Here is a 22,964-nt window from a genome sequence, read left to right on the forward strand (position 1 = left end):
ATTAAAAAAACTAAATGAAATACAAAATGTTGACACAACAGGAGCAGGCTTTAATTAATAAGTTTCATTATTAGTTATAGAATCAGTTTTAATTGTGATTTACACAATAACTGATGTTGAATTCTGTGTTTTTTAAGCTGATACACAGAATATAGGAAGATGATTGTATGTGATCATTATGGATAATTCATCCAAACATATAATATTGTTGTTGCTGTCATATTATAAAAATAATAGGCCATTCAAGTTTGTTTGTTAAAACAGGGTTTTCCATTGGTCAGACTTCCACATTTCAAACATTACAATTGGGTGAGTTAACATTGCTTGTTGGGTTGGCCCGAGCGCTCAAACAAACAGAACAAATGTTTTGATTGAGTCACAGTGTTTAAATTTTTCTGAGAAATCAACCTATGAGTGGCTTAGTTACCAGTAAAGCACTACTTTGATGGCAGAAGAGATCATTTACAGACACGGTGTTGGAGAGAGGGAGGAACTCAGTTTATACAGGCTATGATGCTTCCTTATTGCCATATTTTAAATGTCAATAATGAATGCAGTTAGTAGCAGGTATAATACAGTTGCATGCACCTGAGACCCGCGTCTCTCTTTAGGCAAGGGCGTGGTGAGCTGGTGCCTGCTTACGTCACGCAGTACCATGACATCCAATAGGAAAATTCAACTGCAGTAGCCACCGTTCAACCTGAAAAGGGCAGCTCCCAGACGTTTTTACAACATGTATTGTAGAATTAAAACACTTTATACCCAAATGTCAAAAATATTTACTCAAATCAATGAACAGCATTAAAAAAAAAACAGTCTTACAGATCATTAACTAAAAAAAAGTAGTTTTAGCGTTTAGTTACCCTTTAACTTCTGAAGGGTAGTAAATGTAGTAATTGGAAAAATATGATCTTTAAAACAAAATAAGAAAAATGGACACATTCTTGGTTTACAGCGCCAGCTCTTAATGCATCATGTTGCCTTCTTGAGCATCAGTTAATGTTTGCAGCTTTTGTGTTTATGTGGAGATGATAACGTTTTTCAAAAATGTTCAACACTTGCACTTTCAAGGTTTGTGTTCTCGAGCCACCAGACAATGTTGTGCGGATGAGCGACCGGAGCGCGTTAAGGGCTTTCTGTTAGAACGGTGTCGTGTTAGCGGGCCCTAAGTTAATAACTAATGATCTTTGCAACGGAAGTGAATCAATCAAAACTAACTTTAGCAGCACATTTTTACTACTATTTCTTAGCAATACAGTTACAGTAAATTAAATATGGGTCTAGTGATTTAGTTTTAGCTTGGAAAAATATAGAACAGTCATTAATTTAACATTTAGCGCATGCTTTTATCCAAAGCGACTTACACTGCATTTCAAGGTACACTTTTTACATTCTTATCAGTTCTTGCTTTCCCTGGGAATCAAACCCATGACCTTGGTGTTGCAAGCGCCAACTCTCTAAGGTTTGAACTACATTTGATGTAGTGTCTCTTAATTATTTTAAATATCTTACTATGAGTACGACATTATCAGTGTGGTGGAAAACGAACAGTCTTTTTCATCACACCTTCTCACCAGTTTGACACCATTATGGAACAACAATGTTTACTATCAACAAAAAATCTTTTCTCTTCCCAAAAATGAAAGAGAAAGGAATATTAAACTTAGAAGATAATTTTGAAAATGTTCAAAAGTCATAAATGAGATAATTACAAAAGAAATTTAATATTCCAGAAAACACACGCTACCAATACATACAATCAAAGGAAGCTATAAAAAGTAAACTTAATATCAATACCTTTGTGAATCATAATCATGAATTATTTTAGAAAAATAAAAAATCTTTACCTTTTATCAAATTATCACGAATATATAATATCCTAGCCTCCAATGATTCCATAATTTCTCTACCTACAAATGAAATAACGATCTTTATTCTGAATATACTGAATATTCAGATATTTTTGTCACTTCTAGTAATTCCAGAATACAGTTGTTACAATACAAAACACTTTATCTTTACCTCATCCATATTAGCAAAAAAGTAATACTATTAAACTGGAAGGATACAACAAAAACATTGAATCTATTAGTAGACACATTAACACTTGAGAAATTTCTGGTTGAGAAAATGACTGCCTCACTTAGAAACAAAATGACTGCTTTTGAAAAAATATGAAACCCTCTTCTAAAGTTCCTGGACAGATGATCATGAAACATGAAATAATGCATATAATCAAAGGTGCAGAAAAGTAGATGTTTAGAGGTGTTTAAGATGTTAAATAATGTGAGTTTACAGTTAAGTGTATTTTGTTTGTTTTGTTATTGTTATTTTAAAAATCTTTTTTTATTTGAATTATCCATATTATATTATATAAATGGCATATTTCATAATGTTTTTTAATAATCAATAGGTTCTTGAGGTTAGCTTAATTTAAAGCTGCAGTTAATTTGTGAATAAAACAAAATATTAATTTTACGCACACCACATGTCCTACTTTTTATGTCATATTTTTGTGAAGTCAAATATTTCATTTTTAATGCATTAGAGTACTTGACTAAAGAAGCATGCAAAACGCTGTTCTCTTTGACAGTGCTGCTGAGGTTATGATGACCCACATCACAGTCATGGATTCATTTTAGACAAACATGCTGATGGAGGGTCTGCAGCCTCTTCATTTGATGTGTGTTAACTGTGTGCCTCGGTAATACATCAATTGTATTTATTGCATATTTTCTCTCTGTTTTTCTCTCATACAGAAGACAGAGGTGCTTCTCTGCAGATGTCTGAACTGATAGAAATGGCAGCACAAGTGGCTGCTGGCATGGCATACTTAGAGTTGCAGAACTACATTCACAGAGATCTTGCAGCACGAAACGTTCTGGTGGGAGATAACAATGTCTGCAAGGTCGCCGACTTTGGCCTGGCACGAGTTATTCATGTGAGAAATACTCTCAATTTTTACAAGAAGGCTTAACTTCCTTTGCTTGCCTGTAGGGCAGTGGTTCTCAAACGGGGGGTCACAACCCAAAAATGAAAGTGAAAGTGACGGCCAAGTATGGTAACCCATACTTGGAATTTGACCTCTGCATTTAACCCATCCAAGTAAGTGCACACACATTAGGAGCAGAGTAGTGAACACACACACACACTGCAAACGTGGATACACACACCCAGAGCATTGAGTGGCGCCTGGGGAGCGATTGGGGGTTAGGTGCCTTGCTCATGGACACCTCAGTCATATTCCTGCCGGTACTGGAATCGAACCAGCAACCTTTGGCTCACCAGTCCAACTCTGTTACCATTAGGCCATGACTAACCTCAAATGGCTCACACGTCTGTCATGATAGTGTCGCGGACAGTAGGGAAAATAGAAATGTAGGGTACATGCAAAGAATAACAAGCAACTAATTCATAGGAATATTAATAACTTTAGCAACTTTTAAAAAGGAAAGTTAATGCTTCCTAAACCTTTTGCTGTGACATCGTTGTATATTTCAATATTTGGCCCAGTGCTAATCTAATTCTGCTGTTCATTCATTTACAAAACGGTTAATTTCCCTATTCAGCTTATGTCATTACAATAAATTTGCATGCTGTTGGCTCTATCCAATTCTTTTGAAGGATATTATTGTTTACTTTTATACATTAAACAAACCACCAATTGATGTCCAATATGAAATCTGGGTTCTGATGCAAACCAGTTGAGAACCACTGCAATAGTGTATGCCCTGATTTTATATAAAGAATACAAAGAAACTGTACTTTAAATTTCCCCCCTGCATGTTCCCTTTAGATGGACAATGAGGAGAGTGGTGAGAACGTTTATGAGGCCAAAGAAGGAGCCAAGTTTCCAGTGAAATGGACTGCACCAGAGGCCATGCTCGAGAACAAATTTACCATCAAATCTGACATCTGGTCTTTTGGGATCCTACTGTATGAAATTGTGACTTTTGGTCAAATGCCTTACCCAAGTACGTCTTTATGCTATATTATTGCACATTTGGGGGTGTCGATAATGCTGAGGCAAAGTTTTGTTGGAATAATACAGTCTTGTATAAAAAAACGGACTCAGACATACATAAGTCTGATTCATCTCTGAAATTAGATATATTTATTTGACTCCTTAGATTTGTGATATTCTGACATTACTTGTCCCTATCCCCAAAGCCCTCCCCTACACCGACCCCTAACCCTAACCATGTTGAAGCTGCTGATCAGTAAAGGTGTTTTTGAAGGTCCAGGATGGGAGTCATTGTTTAGAGCATGTTTGATATGAGCTGCACGCATCACAGTCAATGTGCCAGCCCGTACGATCAACGTGAGGACGATTCCAATTTTATCCTTAAATCCTTACTCTCCAGACCACTGCTCCTACTATCAGATAGGTTTCTTTTGACATTTTGTCTGGCTCAATCAGACAAATGTTGTCCAGGGTTTGTGTAAATTGCCTGTCAACAAGACGGGCTATTTGCTCTTGGTTTAAATAGACACTCCATTAATGGCATATTGAAACTACTAACAGCATGTAAATTAAAATTAAGTCCCTTAAAAGGCCCCTTGAAATAATTTGTGGTGTATTCTTAAATGTATTATTATTATTATTATTATTATTATTTTCAAATACTGTGCTTTTCAAACTTTTTGGTCTTGAAGCCCCCTCTTAAAATATAATAAACCCTGAGGTCCTCATCACCCCTGCAGTTATCAAATTTATAAACGATACAGCCCATAGGTATAATTAAAGTTAAAGCCCAAATAAACTAATAATTTATGTAATTTTATTCTTTAGATTTCATCCATTTATTTGTAATAATATGTAAATATTTCATAATGAATTATTGTATAATACATGTAAATTGCATTTCCTGGCTTAACATTTTTGTAGGATATTGGTAAAAATTATTTTCTCTTACATTGGTTTTCCTGGGTCAGTTGTGCCATGTCTGCATATTATATTGCGTTTAAGGCGTATTTTAAAAATACTATCTCCCGCCCAAAGCACAATAACTGGGATCAATTTATTTATTAGAGGATACTCTTTTGTGATCTGGCAACCGTTCACCGGGAACTTTAATGAGATTAACATGCAGACTAAAGAGTAGCTAAGGTTAATGCCGATTGGTCGGGAGCAGGGCTTGACATTCACTTTTTTGCTCACCAGCCACTGTGGCTAGTGGTTTTCCAAAATAACTAGCCACTCAGTATTTTCACTGGCCACAATTTTGACATCGATACCATGGGGAAAAACTGCCATATAGATATTTTGGTAACACTTTACAATAAGGTTCATTAGTTAACATTAGTTAACTACCTTAGTTAACATGAACTAAGAACAATGAACAATACTTCTACAGCATTTATTAATCTTAGTTAATTTTAATTCCAACATTTACTAATACATTATTAAAATCAAAGGTTGTATTTGTTAACATTAGTTAATGCCCTGTGACTAACATGAATAAACAATGAACAGCTATATTTGTATTAACTCACGTTAACAAAGATGAACTAATACAGTAACAAATGTATTGATTATTGTTAGTTCATATTAGTTAATGCATTAACTAATGTTAACTAATGAACCTTATTAAGTTGGCTTGTGAAAGCCAACTTACTGATATCCTATTTAAACTTCTTCTTCTTCTTCTTCTTCTTTTTCTTAACCAAAATTTTCTGACTCTAACTCCTCCTAGAGTTTTAACTCTACAAACTCCAAACTCGGGTCAGACGTTCAGACTCGAGTTGCTATATCTTTTCAGACTGATTTGACTTTCAGTTTTCTTAAAAATTAATATTAAAAACCATAAAAATCCCATTGACTTTCATTGCAACAGTTCAAATTGAGCCAAGGCTACGGTGGCCCAGTAGTGTACAACACAAAAACTCAAATCTAAACTCCCTGAAGCCCTAGATTCAATTAAACAACCATTCTATATGTACTGATGAACTAGATCTATCTATCTGTCTATCTATCTATCTATCTATCTATCTATCTATCTATCTATCTATCTATCTATCTATCTATCTATCTATCTATCTATCTAATAATCTTTCTTTCTTTCTAACTAATCTATCTATCTTTCTTTCTTTCTAACTAATTTTTCTTTCTTTCTTTCTTTCTTTCTTTCTTTCTTTCTTTCTTTCTTTCTTTCTACTTAATCTATCTTTCTTTCTAACTAATCTTTATTTCTTTCTAACTAATCTTTCTTTCTTTTTAACTAATCTATCTATATTTCTTTTTAACTAATCTATCTTTCTTTCTAACTAATCTATCTTTCTTTATTTCTAACTAATCTATCTTTCTTTCTAACTAATCTATCTTTCTTTCTTTCTAACTAATCTATCTTTCTTACTAAACTCTTTCTTTCTTTCTAACTAATCTTTCTTTCTTTCTTTCTACTTAATCTATCTATCTTTCTTTCTACCTAATCTATCTATCTTTCTTTCTAACTAATCTATCTTTCGTTCTCTTTCTTTCTTTCTAACTTATCTATCTTCCTTTCTTTCTAACTAATCTTTCTTTCTAACTAATCCAACATTCTTTCTTTCTTTCTTTCTAACTAATCCATCTTTCTTTACTAATCTAAACTAATCTTTCTTTCTTTCTTTCTTTTTTTCTTTCTTTCTACCTAATCTTTATTTCTTTCTAACTAATCTTTCTTTCTTTCTAACTAATCTATCTTTCTTTTTAACTAATCTTTCTTTCTTTCTAACCAATCTATCTTTCTTTCTTTCTAACTAATCTATCTTTCTTTCTAACTAATCTATCTTTCTTACTAATCTCTTTCTTTCTTTCTAACTAATCTTTCTTTCTTTCTTTCTACTTAATCTATCTATCTTTCTTTCTAACTAATCTATCTATCTTTCTTTCTAACTAATCTATCTTTCGTTCTCTTTCTTTCTTTCTAACTAATCTATCTTTCGTTCTCTTCCTTTCTTTCTAACTAATCTTTCTTTCTAACTAATCCAACATTCTTTCTTTCTTTCTTTCTTTCTAACTAATCCATCTTTCTTTCTAACTAATCTATCTATCTTTCTTTTTAACTAATCTATCTATCTTTCTTTCTAACTAATCTATCTATCTTTCTTTCTAACTAATCTATCTATCTTTCTTTCTAACTAATCCATCTTTCTTTCTAACCAATCTATCTTTCTTTCTTTCTAACTAATCTATCTTTCTTTCTAACTAATCTATCTTTCTTTCTAACTAATCTATCTTTCTTTCTTTCTAACTAATCTTTCTTTCTTTCTACTTAATCTATCTTTCTTTCTAACTAATCTATCTATCTTTCTTTCTAACTAATGTATATTTCTTTCTCTTCCTTTCTTGCTAACTAATCTATCTTTCTTTCTCTTTTTTTCTTTCTAACTTATCTATCTTCCTTTCTTTCTAACTAATCTTTCTTTCTTTCTTTCTAACTAATCTTTCTTTTTTTCTAACTAATCCATCTTTCTTTCTAACTAATCTTTCTTTTTTTCTAACAAATCAATCTTTCTTTTTAACTAATCTTTATTTCTTTTTAACTAATCTTTATTTCTTTTTAACTAATCTATCAATCTTTCTTTGTTTCTTAACTAATCTTTCTTTCTAACTAATCTATCTTTCTTTCTAACTAATCTTTCTTTCTTTCTTTCTAACTAATCTTTCTTTTTTTCTAACAAATCAATCTTTCTTTTTAACTAATCTTTATTTCTTTTTAACTAATCTTTATTTCTTTTTAACTAATCTATCAATCTTTCTTTGTTTCTTAACTAATCTTTCTTTCTTTCTTTCTAACTAATCTATCTTTCTTTCTTTCTAACTAATCTATCTATCTTTCTTTAATTCTAACTAATCTTTCTTTCTTTCTTTCTAACTAATCCATCTTTCTTTCTAACTAATCCATCTTTCTTTCTTTCTAACTAATCTATCTATCTTTCTTTCTAACTAATCTTTTTTTTTCTTACAAATCCATCTTTCTTTCAAACTAATCTATCTTTCTTTTTTCTAACTAATCTATCTATCTTTCTTTCTAACTAATCTTTCTTTCTAACTAATCTTTCTTTCTTTCTAACTAATCTATCTTTCTTTCTTTCTAACTAATCTTTCTTTCTTTCTAAATAATCTATCTTTCTTACTAATCTCTTTCTTTCTAACTAATCTTTCTTTATTTCTTTCTTTCTCTCTACTTAATCTATCTTTCTTTCTAACTAATCTATCTATATTTCTTTCTAACTAATCTATCTTTCTTTGTCTTTTTTTCTTTCTAACTTATCTATCTTTCTTTCTCTTTCTTTCTTTCTAACTAATTTTTCTTTCTTCCTAACTAATCCATCTTTCTTTCTTTCTTTCTTTCTTTCTTTCTTTCTTTCTAATTAATCCATCTTTCTTTCCAACTAATCCATCTTTCTTTCTTTCTTTCTTTCTAACTAATCTTTCTTTCTTTCTAACTAATCTATCTGTCTTTCTTTGTTTCTAACTAATCTTTCTTTCTTTCTAACTAATCTATCTTTCTTTCTAACTAATCTATCTTTCTTTCTTTCTAACTAATCCATCTTTCTAACAACTCCATCTTTCTTTCTAACTAATCTTTCTTTCTTTCTTACTAACCTATCTATCTTTCTTTCTTCCTAACTAATCTTTCTTTCTTTCTAACTAATCTTTCTTTCTAAGCTATCTTTCTTTGTCTTTCTTTCTTTCTAACTAATCTTTCTTTCTTTCTAACTAATCCATCTTTCTTTCTAACTAATCCATCTTTCTTTCTTTCTAACTAATCTATCTTTCTTTCTAACTAATCAATCTTTCCTTCTTTCTAACTAATCTATCTTTCTTTCTTTCTAACTAATCCATCTTTCTTTCTAACAAATCCATCTTTCTTTCTAACTAATCTTTCTTTCTTTCTAACTAATCTATCTATCTTTCTTTCTTTCTAACTAATCTATCTTTCTTTCTAACTAATATATCTTTCTTTCTTTCTAACTAATCTATCTATCTTTCTTTCTTTCTAACTAATCTATCTATCTTTCTTTCTAACTAATCTTTCTTTCTTTTTTTCTAACTAATCTTTCTTTCTAACTAATCTTTATTTCTTTCTAACTAATCTTTCTTTCTTTCTAACTAATCTATCTATCTTTCTAACTAATCTATCTATCTTTCTTTCTTTCTAACTTATCTTTCTTTCTTTCTAACTAATCTTTCTTTCTCTCTAACTAATCTATATATCTTTCTTTGTTTCTAACTAATCTTTCTTTCTTTCTAACTAATCTATCTTTCTTTGTAACTAATCTATCTTTCTTTCTTTCTAACTAATCTATCTTTCTTTATTTATAACTAATCTATCTTCCTTTCTAACTAATCTATCTATCTTTCTTTCTTTCTAACTAATCTTTCTTTCTTTCTAACTAATCCATCTTTCTTTCCAACTAATCCATCTTTCTTCATTTCTAAGTAATCTATCTATCTTTCTTTCTAACTAATCTGTCTTTTTTTCTAACAAATCCATCTTTCTTTCTAACTAATCTTTTTTTCTTGCTAACTAATCTTTCTTTCTTTCTAACTAATCTATCTATCTTTCTTTCTAACTAATCTTTCTTTCTAACTAATCTATCTATCTTTCTTTCTTTCTAACTAATCTATCGTTCTTTCTTTCTAACTAATCTTTCTTTCTTTCTAACTAATCTTTCTTTCTTTCTAACTAATCATCTTTCTTTATTTCTAACTAATCCATCTTTCTTTCTTTCTTTCTTTCTTTCTTTCTTTTTTTCTAACTAATCCATCTTTCTTTATTTCTTTCTAACTAATCCATCTTTCTTTCTTTCTAACTAACTAATCTTTCTTTCTAACTAATCCATCTTTCTTTCTTTCTAACAAATCCATCTTTCTTTCTAACTAATCTTTCTGTCTTTCTTTCTAACTAATCTTTCTTTCTTTCTAACTAAGCTTTCTTTCTTTCTAACGAATCTATCTTTCTTTCTAACTAATCTTTCTTTCTAATCTATGTATCTTTCTTTCTTTCTAACTTATCTATCTTTCTTTCTAACTAATATATCTATCTTTCTATCAACTAATCTATCTATCTATCTTTCTTTCTAACTAATCTATCGTTCTTTCTTTCTAACTAATCTTTCTTTTTTCTAACAAATCCATCTTTCTTTCTAACTAATCTTTATTTCTTTTTTACTAATATTTATTTCTTTTTAACTAATCTATCAATCTTTCTTTGTTTCTTAACTAATCTTTCTTTCTAACTAATCTATCTTTCTTTCTAACTAATCTTTCTTTCTGTCTAACTAATCTATCTTTCTTTCTTTCTAACTAATCTATCTATCTTTCTTTATTTCTAACTAATCTTTCTTTCTTTCTTTCTAACTAATCCATCTTTCTTTCTAACTAATCTTTCTTTCTTTCTAACTAATCTATATATCTTTCTTTGTTTCTAACTAATCTTTCTTTCTTTCTAACTAATCTATCTTTCTTTCTAACTAATCTATCTTTCTTTCTTTCTAACTAATCTATCTTTCTTTATTTCTAACTAATCTATCTTTCTTTCTAACTAATCTATCTATCTTTCTTTCTTTCTAACTAATCTTTCTTTCTTTCTAACTAATCCATCTTTCTTTCCAACTAATCCATCTTTCTTTATTTCTAACTAATCTATCTATCTTTCTTTCTAACTAATCTGTTTTTTTTTCTCACAAATCCACCTTTCGTTCTAACTAATCTTTCTTTCTTTCTAACTAATCCATCTTTCTTTCCAACTTATCCATCTTTCTTTATTTCTAACTAATCTATCTATCTTTCTTTCTAACTAATCTGTCTTTTTTTCTAACAAATCCATCTTTCTTTCTAGCTAATCTTTTTTTCTTGCTAACTAATCTTTCTTTCTTTCTAACTAATCTGTCTATCTTTCTTTCTAACTAATCTTTCTTTCTAACTAATCTATCTATCTTTCTTTCTTTCTAACTAATCTATCGTTCTTTCTTTCTAACTAATCTTTCTTTCTTTCTAACTAATCATCTTTCTTTATTTCTAACTAATCCATCTTTCTTTCTTTCTTTCTTTCTTTTTTTCTTTCTAACTAATCCATCTTTCTTTCTTTCTTTCTAACTAATCCATCTTTCTTTCTAACTAATCCATCTTTCTTTCTTTCTAACAAATCCATCTTTCTTTCTAACTAATCTTTCTTTCTTTCTTTCTAACTAATCTTTCTTTCTTTCTAACTAATCTTTCTTTCTTTCTAACGAATCTATCTTTCTTTCTTTCTAACTAATCTTTCTTTCTAATCTATGTATCTTTCTTTCTTTCTAACTAATCTTTCTTTCTTTCTAATCTATCTATCTTTCTTTCTAACTAATCTATCTATCTTTCTTTCTAACTAATCTATCTATCTTTCTATCAACTAATCTATCTATCTATCTTTCTTTCTAACTAATCTATCATTCTTTCTTTCTAACTAATCTTTCTTTTTTTCTAACAAATCCATCTTTCTTTCTAACTAATCTTTCTTTCTTTCTTTCTTTCTTTCTTTCTAACTAATCTTTCTTTCTTTCTAACGAATCTATCTTTCTTTCTTTCTAACTAATCTTTCTTTCTAATCTATGTATCTTTCTTTCTTTCTAACTAATCTTTCTTTCTTTCTAATCTATCTATCTTTCTTTCTAACTAATCTATCTATCTTTCTTTCTAACTAATCTATCTATCTTTCTATCAACTAATCTATCTATCTTTCTTTCTAACTAATCTATCGTTCTTTCTTTCTAACTAATCTTTCTTTTTTTCTAGCAAATCCATCTTTCTTTCTAACTAATCTTTATTTCTTTTTAACTAATCTTTATTTCTTTTTAACTAATCTATCAATCTTTCTTTGTTTCTTAACTAATCTTTCTTTCTAACTAATCTATCTTTCTTTCTAACTAATCTTTCTTTCTTTCTTTCTAACTAATCTATCTTTCTTTCTTTCTAACTAATCTATCTATCTTTCTTTATTTCTAACTAATCTTTCTTTCTTTCTTTCTAACTAATCCATCTTTCTTTCTAACTAATCCATCTTTCTTTCTTTCTAACTAATCTATCTTTCTTTCTAACTAATCTTTTTTTTCTTACAAATCCATCTTTTTTCAAACTAATCTATCTTTCTTTTTTCTAACTAATCTATCTTTCTTTCTAACTAATCTATCTATCTTTCATTCTAACTAATCTTTCTTTCTAACTAATCTTTCTTTCTTTCTAACCAATCTATATTTCTTTCTTTCTAACTAATCTATCTTTCTTTCTAACTAATCTATCTTTCTTTCTAACTAATCTATCTTTCTTTCTTTCTAACTAATCTTTCTTTCTTTCTAAATAATCTATCTTTCTCACTAATCTCTTTCTTTCTAACTAATCTTTCTTTCTTTATTTCTTTCTCTCTACTTAATCTATCTTTCTTTCTAACTAATCTATCTATATTTCTTTCTAACTAATCTATCTTTCTTTGTCTTTTTTTCTTTCTAACTTATCTATCTTTCTTTCTCTTTCTTTCTTTCTAACAAATTTTTCTTTCTTCCTAACTAATCCATCTTTCTTTCTTTCTTTCTTTCTTTCTAATTAGTCCATCTTTCTTTCTAACTAATCCATCTTTCTTTCTTTCTTTCTAACTAATCTTTCTTTCTTTCTAACTAATCTATTTGTCTTTCTTTGTTTCTAACTAATCTTTCTTTCTTTCTAACTAATCTTTCTTTCTTTCTAACTAATCTATCTTTCTTTCTTTCTAACTAATTCATCTTTCTAACAAATCCATCTTTCTTTCTAACTAATCTTTCTTTCTTTCTTACTAATCTATCTATCTTTCTTTCTTCCTAACTAATCTTTCTTTCTTTCTAACTAATCTTTCTTTCTAAGCTATCTTTCTTTCTCTTTCTTTCTTTCTTTCTAACTAATCTTTCTTTCTTTCTAACTAATCCATCTTTCTTTCTAACTAATCCATCTTTCTTTCTTTCTAACTGATCTATCTAATCTTTCTTTCTAACTAATCTATCTTTCTTTCTAACTAATCAATCTTTCCTTCTTTCTAACTAATCTATCTTTCTTTCTTTCTAACTAATCCATCTTTCTTTCTAACAAATCCATCTTTCTTTCTAACTAATCTTTCTTTCTTTCTAACTAATCTATCTATCTTTCTTTCTTTCTAACTAATCTATCTTTCTTTCTAACTAATCTTTCTTTCTTTCTTACTAATCTATCTATCTTTCTTTCTTCCTAACTAATCTTTCTTTCTTTCTAACTAATCTTTCTTTCTAAGCTATCTTTCTTTCTCTTTCTTTCTTTCTTTCTAACTAATCTTTCTTTCTTTCTAACTAATCCATCTTTCTTTCTAACTAATCCATCTTTCTTTCTTTCTAACTAATCTATCTAATCTTTCTTTCTTTCTAACTAATCTATCTTTCTTTCTAACTAATCAATGTTTCTTTCTAACTAATCAATCTTTCCTTCTTTCTAACTAATCTATCTTTCTTTTTTTCTAACTAATCCATCTTTCTTTCTAACAAATCCATCTTTCTTTCTAACTAATCTTTCTTTCTTTCTAACTAATCTATTTATCTTTCTTTCTTTCTAACTAATCTATCTTTCTTTCTAACTAATATATCTTTCTTTCTTTCTAACTAATCTATCTATCTTTCTTTCTAACTAATCTTTCTTTCTTTTTTTCTAACTAATCTTTCTTTCTAACTAATCTTTATTTCTTTCTAACTAATATTTCTTTCTTTCTAACTAATCTATATATCTTTCTAACTAATCTATCTATCTTTCTTTCTTTCTAACTAATCTTTCTTTCTTTCTAACTAATCTTTCTTTCTTTCTAACTAATCTATATATCCTTCTTTTTTTCTAACTAATCTTTCTTTCTTTCTAACTAATCTATCTTTCTTTCTTTCTAACTAATCTATCTTTCTTTCTTTCTAACTAATCTATCTTTCTTTATTTCTAACTAATCTATCTTTCTTTCTAACTAATCTATCTATCTTTCTTTCTTTCTAACTAATCTTTCTTTCTTTCTAACTAATCCATCTTTTTTCCAACTAATCCATCTTTCTTTCTTTCTAACTAATCTATCTATCTTTCTTTCTAACTAATCTGTCTTTTTTTCTAACAAATCCATCTTTCTTTCTAACTAATCTTTTTTTCTTGCTAACTAATCTTTCTTTCTTTCTAACTAATCTATCTATCTTTCTTTCTAACTAATCTTTCTTTCTAACTAATCTATCTATCTTTCTTTCTTTCTAACTAATCTATCGTTCTTTCTTTCTAACTAATCTATCGTTCTTTCTTTCTAACTAATCATCTTTCTTTATTTCTAACTAATCCATCTTTCTTTCCTTCTTTCTTTCTTTTTTTCTTTCTAACTAATCCATCTTTCTTTCTTTCTTTCTAACTAATCCATCTTTCTTTCTTTCTAACTAACTAATCTTTCTTTCTAACTAATCCATCTTTCTTTCTTTCTAACAAATCCATCTTTCTTTCTAACTAATCTTTCTTTCTTTCTTTCTAACTAATCTTTCTTTCGTTCTAACTAATCTTTCTTTCTTTCTAACGAATCTATCTTTCTTTCTTTCTAACTAATCTTTCTTTCTAATCTATGTATATTTCTTTCTTTCTAACTAATATTTCTTTCTTTCTAATCTATCTATCTTTCTTTCTAACTAATCTATCTATCTTTCTTTCTAACTAATCTATCTATCTTTCTATCAACTAATCTATCTATCTATCTTTCTTTCTAACTAATCTATCGTTCTTTCTTTCTAACTAATCTTTCTTTCTAATCTATGTATATTTCTTTCTAACTAATATTTCTTTCTTTCTAATCTATCTATCTTTCTTTCTAACTAATCTATCTATCTTTCTTTCTAACTAATCTATCTATCTTTCTATCAACTAATCTATCTATCTATCTTTCTTTCTAACTAATCTATCGTTCTTTCTTTCTAACTAATCTATCGTTCTTTCTTTCTAACTAATCTATCGTTCTTTCTTTCTAACTAATCTATCGTTCTTTCTTTCTAACTAATCTATCTATCTTTCTTTCTAACTAATCTATCTTTCTTTCTTTCTAACTAATCTATCTATCTTTCTTTCTAACTAATCTATCTTTTTTCTTTCTAACTAATCTCTTTCTTTCTAACTAATCTCTTTTTTACAAATCTATCTTTCTTTCTTTCTAAGTAATCTTTCTTTCTTTCTAACTAATCTGTCTTTCATTCTAACAAATCTATCTATCTTTCTTTCTAACTAATCTTTTTTCTTTCTAACTAATCTGTCTTTCTTTCATTCTAACAAATCTATCTATCTTTCTTTCTAACTAATCTATCTTTCTTTCTAATTAATCTTTCCTTCTTTCTAACTAATCTATATTTTTTCTTTTTAACTAATCTATATTTTTTCTTTCTAACTAATCTATCTATCTTTCTAACTAATCTATCTTTTTTCTTTCTAACTAATCTATCTTTCTTTCTAACTAATCTATCGTTCTTTCTTTCTAACTAATCTATCGTTCTTTCTTTCTAACTAATCTATCGTTCTTTCTAACTAATCTATTTTTTTCTTTCTAACTAATCTGTCTTTCTTTCATTCTAACAAATCTATCTATCTTTCTTTCTAACTAATCTATCTTTCTTTCTTTCTAATTAATCTATCGTTCTTTCTAACTAATCTATCTTTTTTCTTTCTAACTAATCTGTCTTTCTTTCATTCTAACAAATCTATCTATCTTTCTTTCTAACTATTCTATCTTTCCTTCTTTCTAATTAATCTTTCTTTCTTTCTAACTAATCTATATTTTTTCTTTCTAACTAATCTTTCTTTCTTTCTTTCTAACTAATATTTCTTTCTTTCTAACTAATCTATCTATCTTTCTTTCTTTCTAACAAATCTATCTATCTTTCTTTCTAACAAATCCATCTTTCTTTCTAAATAATCCTTTCTTTCTTTCTAACTAATCCTTTCTTTCTTTCTTTCTAACAAATCCATCTTTCTTTCTAACTAATCCTTTCTTTCTTTCTAACTAATCTATTTTTCTTTCTATCTAACTAATCTATCTTTCTTTATTTCTAACTAATCTATCTTTTTTCTTTCTAACTAATCTTTCTAACTAATCTATCTTTCTTTCTTAACTACTCTATCTTTCTTCCTTTCTTTCTTACTGATCTTTCTTTCAAATCGATCTTTCTGTCTTTCTAACTAATCTTTCTTTCCATCTATCTTTCTTTCTAACTAATCTTTTTTTCTATCTATCTTTCTAACCAATCGTTTTTTCTTTCTAACTATTCTTTCTTTCTAACTAATCCATCTATCAAACTTCAAACTACTTTAAACTTCAAACTACTTTAAACTTATTCAAACTCTCTGGTCCGGCTTTCTCAAGCCATCTTAAAGTTTGTCTCATCAAACTTTTTTTTCTAGTTGTAAAGTGTTACCGATATTTTTAATATCATCTCATAATTTGTATTAATAAGCCAATATACTTGTCTTAATGTGCGCGCACTTTGGGTGTGAGCACAAAATCTGCAGGAGTAAAATTATGCTCAATATGCACAATCCCTCGCTTAAATTCAAGCCCTATTAGTTATTACCAACAATAAACTGTAAGAGGTTCAACCAGGCGCTCAGGTGAAGTATATAAAGTCCATGATAGGTGCTCTTGGGGTAGGGAAAAGATCCAACGAAACAAAGAACAGGTCCCAGGCACTCAGTCAGGTTAACAATGAGGAGAAGGTTAAAGTTAAAAAGCCATTATTAAATATGTCTTAAATCATAATAAAAGTACACGAGCCAACATGTTTCGACCAACACATGGTCTTCTTCAGGGCAGAGTAACGCACGAAATTAGCCTAGAAATCTAGACGCACCCTAGCGGCAGCAAAAATTATTTTGCAGCAAAGTGTGGTCTAGCAACTCTCCGTTGGCATTCGGGCTGCAAAAACCAAACTCTGGTCAGGACAATCACATCGTGTATAGAGTTGGTGGGCGGGCTTAACATAATGATGGCAGAGTTGTGACGGTTCGGCGTGATTTCCATAGTTGATTTCCCTCTGCTACTTGAAAACAAAGAAGATGCTGCTGGTGCACAGTGGTCTTTCGAATCGGCTTTGGGCGCGACTCTGGATGACTTGGAGTTATGAGCATGTCACTTAAGTCATTCTTAAAAAAGGAAGATGTGTTCGGAGTTTTAACGACCGGATACGGCAAAAGTTTAATGTATCAACTAGCTCCGCTGGTGGAAAAACACATTGGACTCACTCAGCCACAGCCGTCCGTTGCTCTGGTTGGTTGTAGCGCTGTCCTATTGCGTGCAGAGGGAATTTGAAAGACAACCGTTAATCACGCCCCTCGGATTGAGGTATGCCAATTGTGAGTTCCCAGACCTAACATCTTGATGTAGGTCTGGCTTGCCAGGCTAGCACGAAATGAGAATGGCAGCAAATTATAAGTTAGGTCCCACCTCTAATCAGAAAGAATTCAATTAGCCTAGTAAGGATTAATACAAACAATTAACCCAATAAAGCAATCAGGTCTAAAAAGATAGGGGAAACCGACATAATGAGTATCTAAACAGGTGACACTAAAAAACCAAAAAAAAAACAATATAGAAAATTATCTCCAAAGCAATCTCCCTCAACGTAGGTTAACTGGCGAGAAAAATAGAACAAATAACATGTATTGAACATAAACAAAAAACAAAACATAAGTATAAGACAGAAACCACATCATAAGAAACACTTAAACTCAATGTCCTCATTAAGACCTGGATAACGGAGCGCATCCAGCTGATGAATCCAAAATGTCTTGGAGCATGTCAAACCTTTGGATAGAGGTGGGGATAGGATCCACAAACTCAACCAGCGTGAGTCATTTTGATTCATCAGCTGGATGCGCTCTGTTATCCAGGTCTTAATGAGGACATTGAGTTTAAGTGTTTCTTATGATATGGTTTTTGTCTTATACTTATGTTTTGTTTTTTGTTTATGTTCAATACATGTTATTTGTTCTATTTTTCTCTCCAGTTAACCTACGTTGAGGGAGATTGCTTTGGAGATAATTTTCTATATTATGTTTTTTTCTTTGGTTTTTGAGTGTCACCTGTTTAGATACTCATTATGTTGGTTTCCCCTATCTTGTTAGACCTGATTGCTTTATTGGGTTAATTGTTTGTATTAATCCTTACTAGGCTAATTGAACTCTTTCTGATTAGAGGTGGGACCTAACTTATAATTTGCTGCCATTCTCATTTCGTGCGTTACTCTGCCCTGAAGAAGACCATCTGTTGGTCGAAACATGTTGGCTTGTGTACTTTTATTATGATTTAAACCATATTTAATAAAGGCTTTTTTACTTTAACCTTCTCCTCATTGTTAACCTGACTGAGTGCCTGGGACCTGTTCTTTATTACCAACAATATTCATCCGGAGCAAATGAAACGAGTGAGTAAGGGACGCGTGTTTGTGTGTCACTCACTGTCGGAGAGATGAGAGAGAGAAAAAGAGCAGCTGGTATTGTGTATCCTGAAACAAAGAGTTTCAAATCTTTCAGTATCGATATGTATAGAAAAATCTATATTTTTGACAACACTACATTGCACTTAGTTTATTATTTTAGATGCCTTTTTAAAAGACTACAATTGAAAAATGTATATCATATAAAATTCAACCCGCCAAAGGGGCAAGTAGGAGTGACTGCGTTACACTCCACCACTGAAATACACTCGCATCTGGCGGGTTGGCGGGTTTTAATGTCAAGCACTAGTCAGCAGTTATTTAATAAAATAGTTTGAATTACACATACCTTGTACCAGCATTATTATTTTACTCTAGTCCGGTGAAGATTGAGACACTGCCGCCACTGCTGAGCTTTTCACATCCGCCTCTCTCATGGTGTGAACACTCTTGCGACTTTGGCATCACAAAAAATGTGATCGGGATGTTGTACATGTGTTTTGAGGACATATCATGCTGTCCATCTACTTCATTTGGCTAGCCTGGCCCTGTACCATGTGACAGATTAATTTGTACCAAAATATACTATAGAGTTTGATTGGATGCATTTCCGTTGACGTCAACAACAAGAGACAGGGAGTGTTTTCACCTCCTTTTAAAAAGTTGATAAGTCTCTCTATTTGATTAGTTTCATTTTATTATTTGCATTTAGCATTGCTAATTTTTCCCCTTTTGACCTTGACAATATCAACACCCCCCACCCCACTGAGAACTATTGTTACATACTATAATCATGTTGGACCTTGTCAAAGTATTGAAGAGTAATGATGTTGATGTTCTCTCTTTTTCCAGCCATGTCAAACTTTCTGGTGGTACAAAAGTTGCAAAAAGGCTACAAGATGTCATGCCCTCCAAATTGCCCAAAATGTTTGTATGAAATCATGTGCGATTGCTGGAAGGATGTCCCTGCTGACAGACCTACCTTTGAAACTCTGCAGTGGAAACTCGAGGACTTCTTTGATATTGATGTCAGCTCTTACGATGATGCAAGCCGCTACTAAAAGACACTGCTACTTCTACACTTAGCAGCTTAATATAACCGCAGATGAGTCAAGTCCTGGGTTTCGACAAGCAAGCCTGAGATGCCATTGTAGTATAAAATGAACAAAATGGCTTTATGCATTCTCAATGAACACATTTAATGTACTCAGTGTACTTATCATTGAGTCTTTTTATGAACAAACGGCATTGGTTTAAGCTGATTCGTGAAGCTATTTAGATGTTTATATACTTCCTCCCATCCCAGATTAATGTGCAGAGACAACTGTAGGTAACCCTTTCATTGGTTGATTTGCCTGGAAACTTCTGTTGGTTTAAACAGACAGATCAATTGCATGAGTATGTGGCGGTAGTATCTTTTCTGTCAACCAGTGAAAAACTGGTGAAGGAGTGGGATGGGTGTTGTTAGAAAATAATCAGAATGTATGTAGTTCTGTTTTTTTAAACTATTGAAACCAATTTTGCACAAACAACAACACAATTCAGCTTAAATCATATGTATACTCTGAGCCTTCTGATAGTGTTTTTTTTTTCTTCTATTCAATCTATGTAGCCATATCTTTATCTGTTTCTGTGCGTATATTGTATGCCAGCGAAATCATGGTAGTTTAGTGTCACTTTACTTGCACTCATGCTGGGATGAAGCTGAAACTATTGAGGAATCATTATATAGAGTCTGGGCGACGCATATATGGATCAGGTAGCAGCGTAGCCGGATTAACCAGTTGTACATTAAGTTTGAACAGCGAATGAGTCACTGCCTGACGGCCTTACAGCATTACTGGCTCAGAAGGAGGAATGCTCAGAATCCACTACGTAGAGTACATTTGCTTACAGCGTTAAGTTTTCTGTGACAGTAAAGGCACATTGAGTCTAGACTCTCATTCAGGGCTTATTGAAGACTGTAATTATTAGATGTATTGTACAGTTATAGTGATTTTAAAATATGTTTAGATCTAAATAGTTTCTTTGAGGTTAATTTACAGACTGTGATTCTATTTCTATTTTTTTTTTATAAAAGGATAAAATATACACTACCATTCCAAATTGTGGAACAGTAACTATTACATTTTCAGAGTTTCCATAAAAATAATAATCAGACAAACTGTTTATAATTTATTGGGATCAGCAAATCAGAATGATTTCTGAAGGATCATGTGACACTGAAGACTGGAGAAATGATGCTGAAAATTCTGCTATGCCATCATGAAAAGAAAACAGTTATTTAAATTTTAATAATGTTTTACAATTCAATTGTATGTGTACAATTATACAAATACAGACCAAAAAAGTAGGCCTACAACTATTATGTAGGTTAAATCAATCGGCATTTGTAATTGAAGGTTGAAATATATATTTAATATATTTTTAGTAATTCACTACATGAATAATGTTTACATATGTGTATTCACTTAGTGAAATAAAACGTTAATTCTTATTATTGATCTTGGACTATGTTTTATATCTCCACCACATGGGGGCACTAATAACCTTGTATTTTCAGTTTGGGTTCAAATTAAGCCTTGCTTATTCTTCCACATACCACAGCAGTGTGACCACCAACTGACTGCACAAGCACTTTCTTCTTGTTAATAGTTGACACACATGCCCCTTTATTATTATTATTTTTTTAAATGCCAGAGGTAGTTTGAGAAAAAGCAGTGGGATCACATCAAATCATATTGTCAAACATCAATCTATTTTTGTCAAGCATGCCTTGGAAAGATTTAAAGATTTTTGGAAGGAAATGCAAACTTATATTGGGGATGTTTAATGGTTTAAAGTATGTAAGTTTTTTTTTTTGTAAAATACATTCCCTTAACCCAAGTTATTGTTAATTGACTACTATTCGTGTGCCATTCATGGGTTTATCTTCCCAAAAGTGTACAACATTGAGCCCCTCAGGCACCATCAAAACATTGAGAGGGGCCCGCTCAGATCCATCAGTCTCTTCCTAGCTCAACCTTTAGAGACATTTTATGGCATCTCTCTCCCCCATTCACAGTGAAAACACTTGAATGTGTTATTCAGGTATCATATTTCCTTTCACAGAACAACAAGCTGGACGATAACCAATCAGGATTTAAAAGCGTCCTCTTAAATGAGACTACCTTGCTGCCGGTTACTGAAGCTCTATGGATTGCAAGATCTGATACCAAGTCATCAGTCATTCTGCTATATCTATCTGCAGCTTTTGACACTGTTAATCATCAGATCCTTCTGTCCACCCTCTCATGACTGGGCATCACTGGAACTTAGGGAGGGGAGGTATCCAAAACACATCAACTGGTCACCGGTGTACCTCAGGGAACAGTCCTGGGACCCCTCCTCTTCTGTGACCAATTATTCAGGCACATTTCTTCTATTATTGCTATGCTGATGACAGATTTCATTTCAACTAGACGATCCCACAGTTGCTGCACAGATCGCCTGGCAGACATCTCGGCATGGATGAAAGAACATCACCTACAGCTCAACCTAGCAAAGACAGAGCTTCTCGTCTTCCTACTGACTTCATTAGTACTTCATTAGACTTCAGCACAATTTCAACAACCAGCTAGGTTCAGCAACAATAATCCCATAGAGTTTGGCCAGGAATCTTGGAATAATTTTTCATGACCAGTTGACCTTCAAAGACCATGTTGCTACTACAGCACGATCATGCAAGTTTGCAATGTACAACCTCGACCAGGCCCTTGTTATTTCTGGCCTGGACTATTGCAATGCTCTTCTGCCTGGACTTACAACATGTGAAATCAAACCTCTTCAAATGATTCAGACTGCAGCGGCTCAACTGGTCTTCAACGAACCTAAAAGAGCCAATGTCACACCGCTGTTGAACTGCACTGTTTTCCGGTTGCAGCTCACATCAAGTTCAAGATAAAATATTCAAATAATGTGCTAACCTTTTATTACTCATAACAAAACCCACACATTGCAGAAATCCTAATTATGGGCCAGGCAACAAAGGTGCGAATAGGTACCCATTGTACCTTCTAGTATTCTTCTTCGTCGTCTTCTGCTCTTGAGTCTATAGCAGCCAGTAGACCAGTATGGTATATAGAGGACAGTCTCAACATTAAACACAGCAATTTTGGAGTCCCTTACTAAATCCCTCTAGCACCACCAAGTGTCCAAATTTACCCTTACATTTATGCTAATAACTTTAAGAGCCCTATCATGTGCAATGTTTCACCAAGCGAGTGTATTTTGATAGTTTCAGCCCGACGCAGTTATCATTTTCACGTCCTGCGCCACATTGTTTAAATAGCAAATGCATTTACGCCCATCTGTGCGCCCATGGGTGGCTGTTCTGAAACGTTAGTATTATGCGTCTATAGGCGGGTGCACAACGCGCGTACACTTATTTATTACACACACAGGGACGCCCAGCAGCACACAAACTAGCCAAATATTAAAAATAAAATGATTACAATGTAAAAGATTATTATTGTGTA

General features: G+C 31.2%; 1 protein-coding gene across 1 annotated transcript in view; it reads left to right on the plus strand.

Annotated features, from left to right (window-relative positions):
* Positions 1-20,944, plus strand: part of frk (fyn-related Src family tyrosine kinase) — a 46,876-nt gene extending 25,932 nt beyond the window's left edge. Inside the window, exons 6-8 of the mRNA XM_077220249.1 lie at positions 2,760-2,941; positions 3,797-3,974; positions 19,300-20,944. Coding sequence (XP_077076364.1) covers positions 2,760-2,941; positions 3,797-3,974; positions 19,300-19,508 — 569 coding nt within the window. The 3' untranslated portion in view covers positions 19,509-20,944. The remainder of the gene's footprint in view (positions 1-2,759; positions 2,942-3,796; positions 3,975-19,299) is intronic.
* The last annotated feature ends 2,020 nt before the right edge of the window (positions 20,945-22,964 follow it).

The sequence above is a fragment of the Siphateles boraxobius genome, unplaced genomic scaffold (genome assembly GCF_051911475.1).
Source record: "Siphateles boraxobius isolate OS27281-9 unplaced genomic scaffold, OSU_SipBor_1 8, whole genome shotgun sequence".
Taxonomy (NCBI): Eukaryota; Metazoa; Chordata; class Actinopteri; order Cypriniformes; family Leuciscidae; genus Siphateles; species Siphateles boraxobius.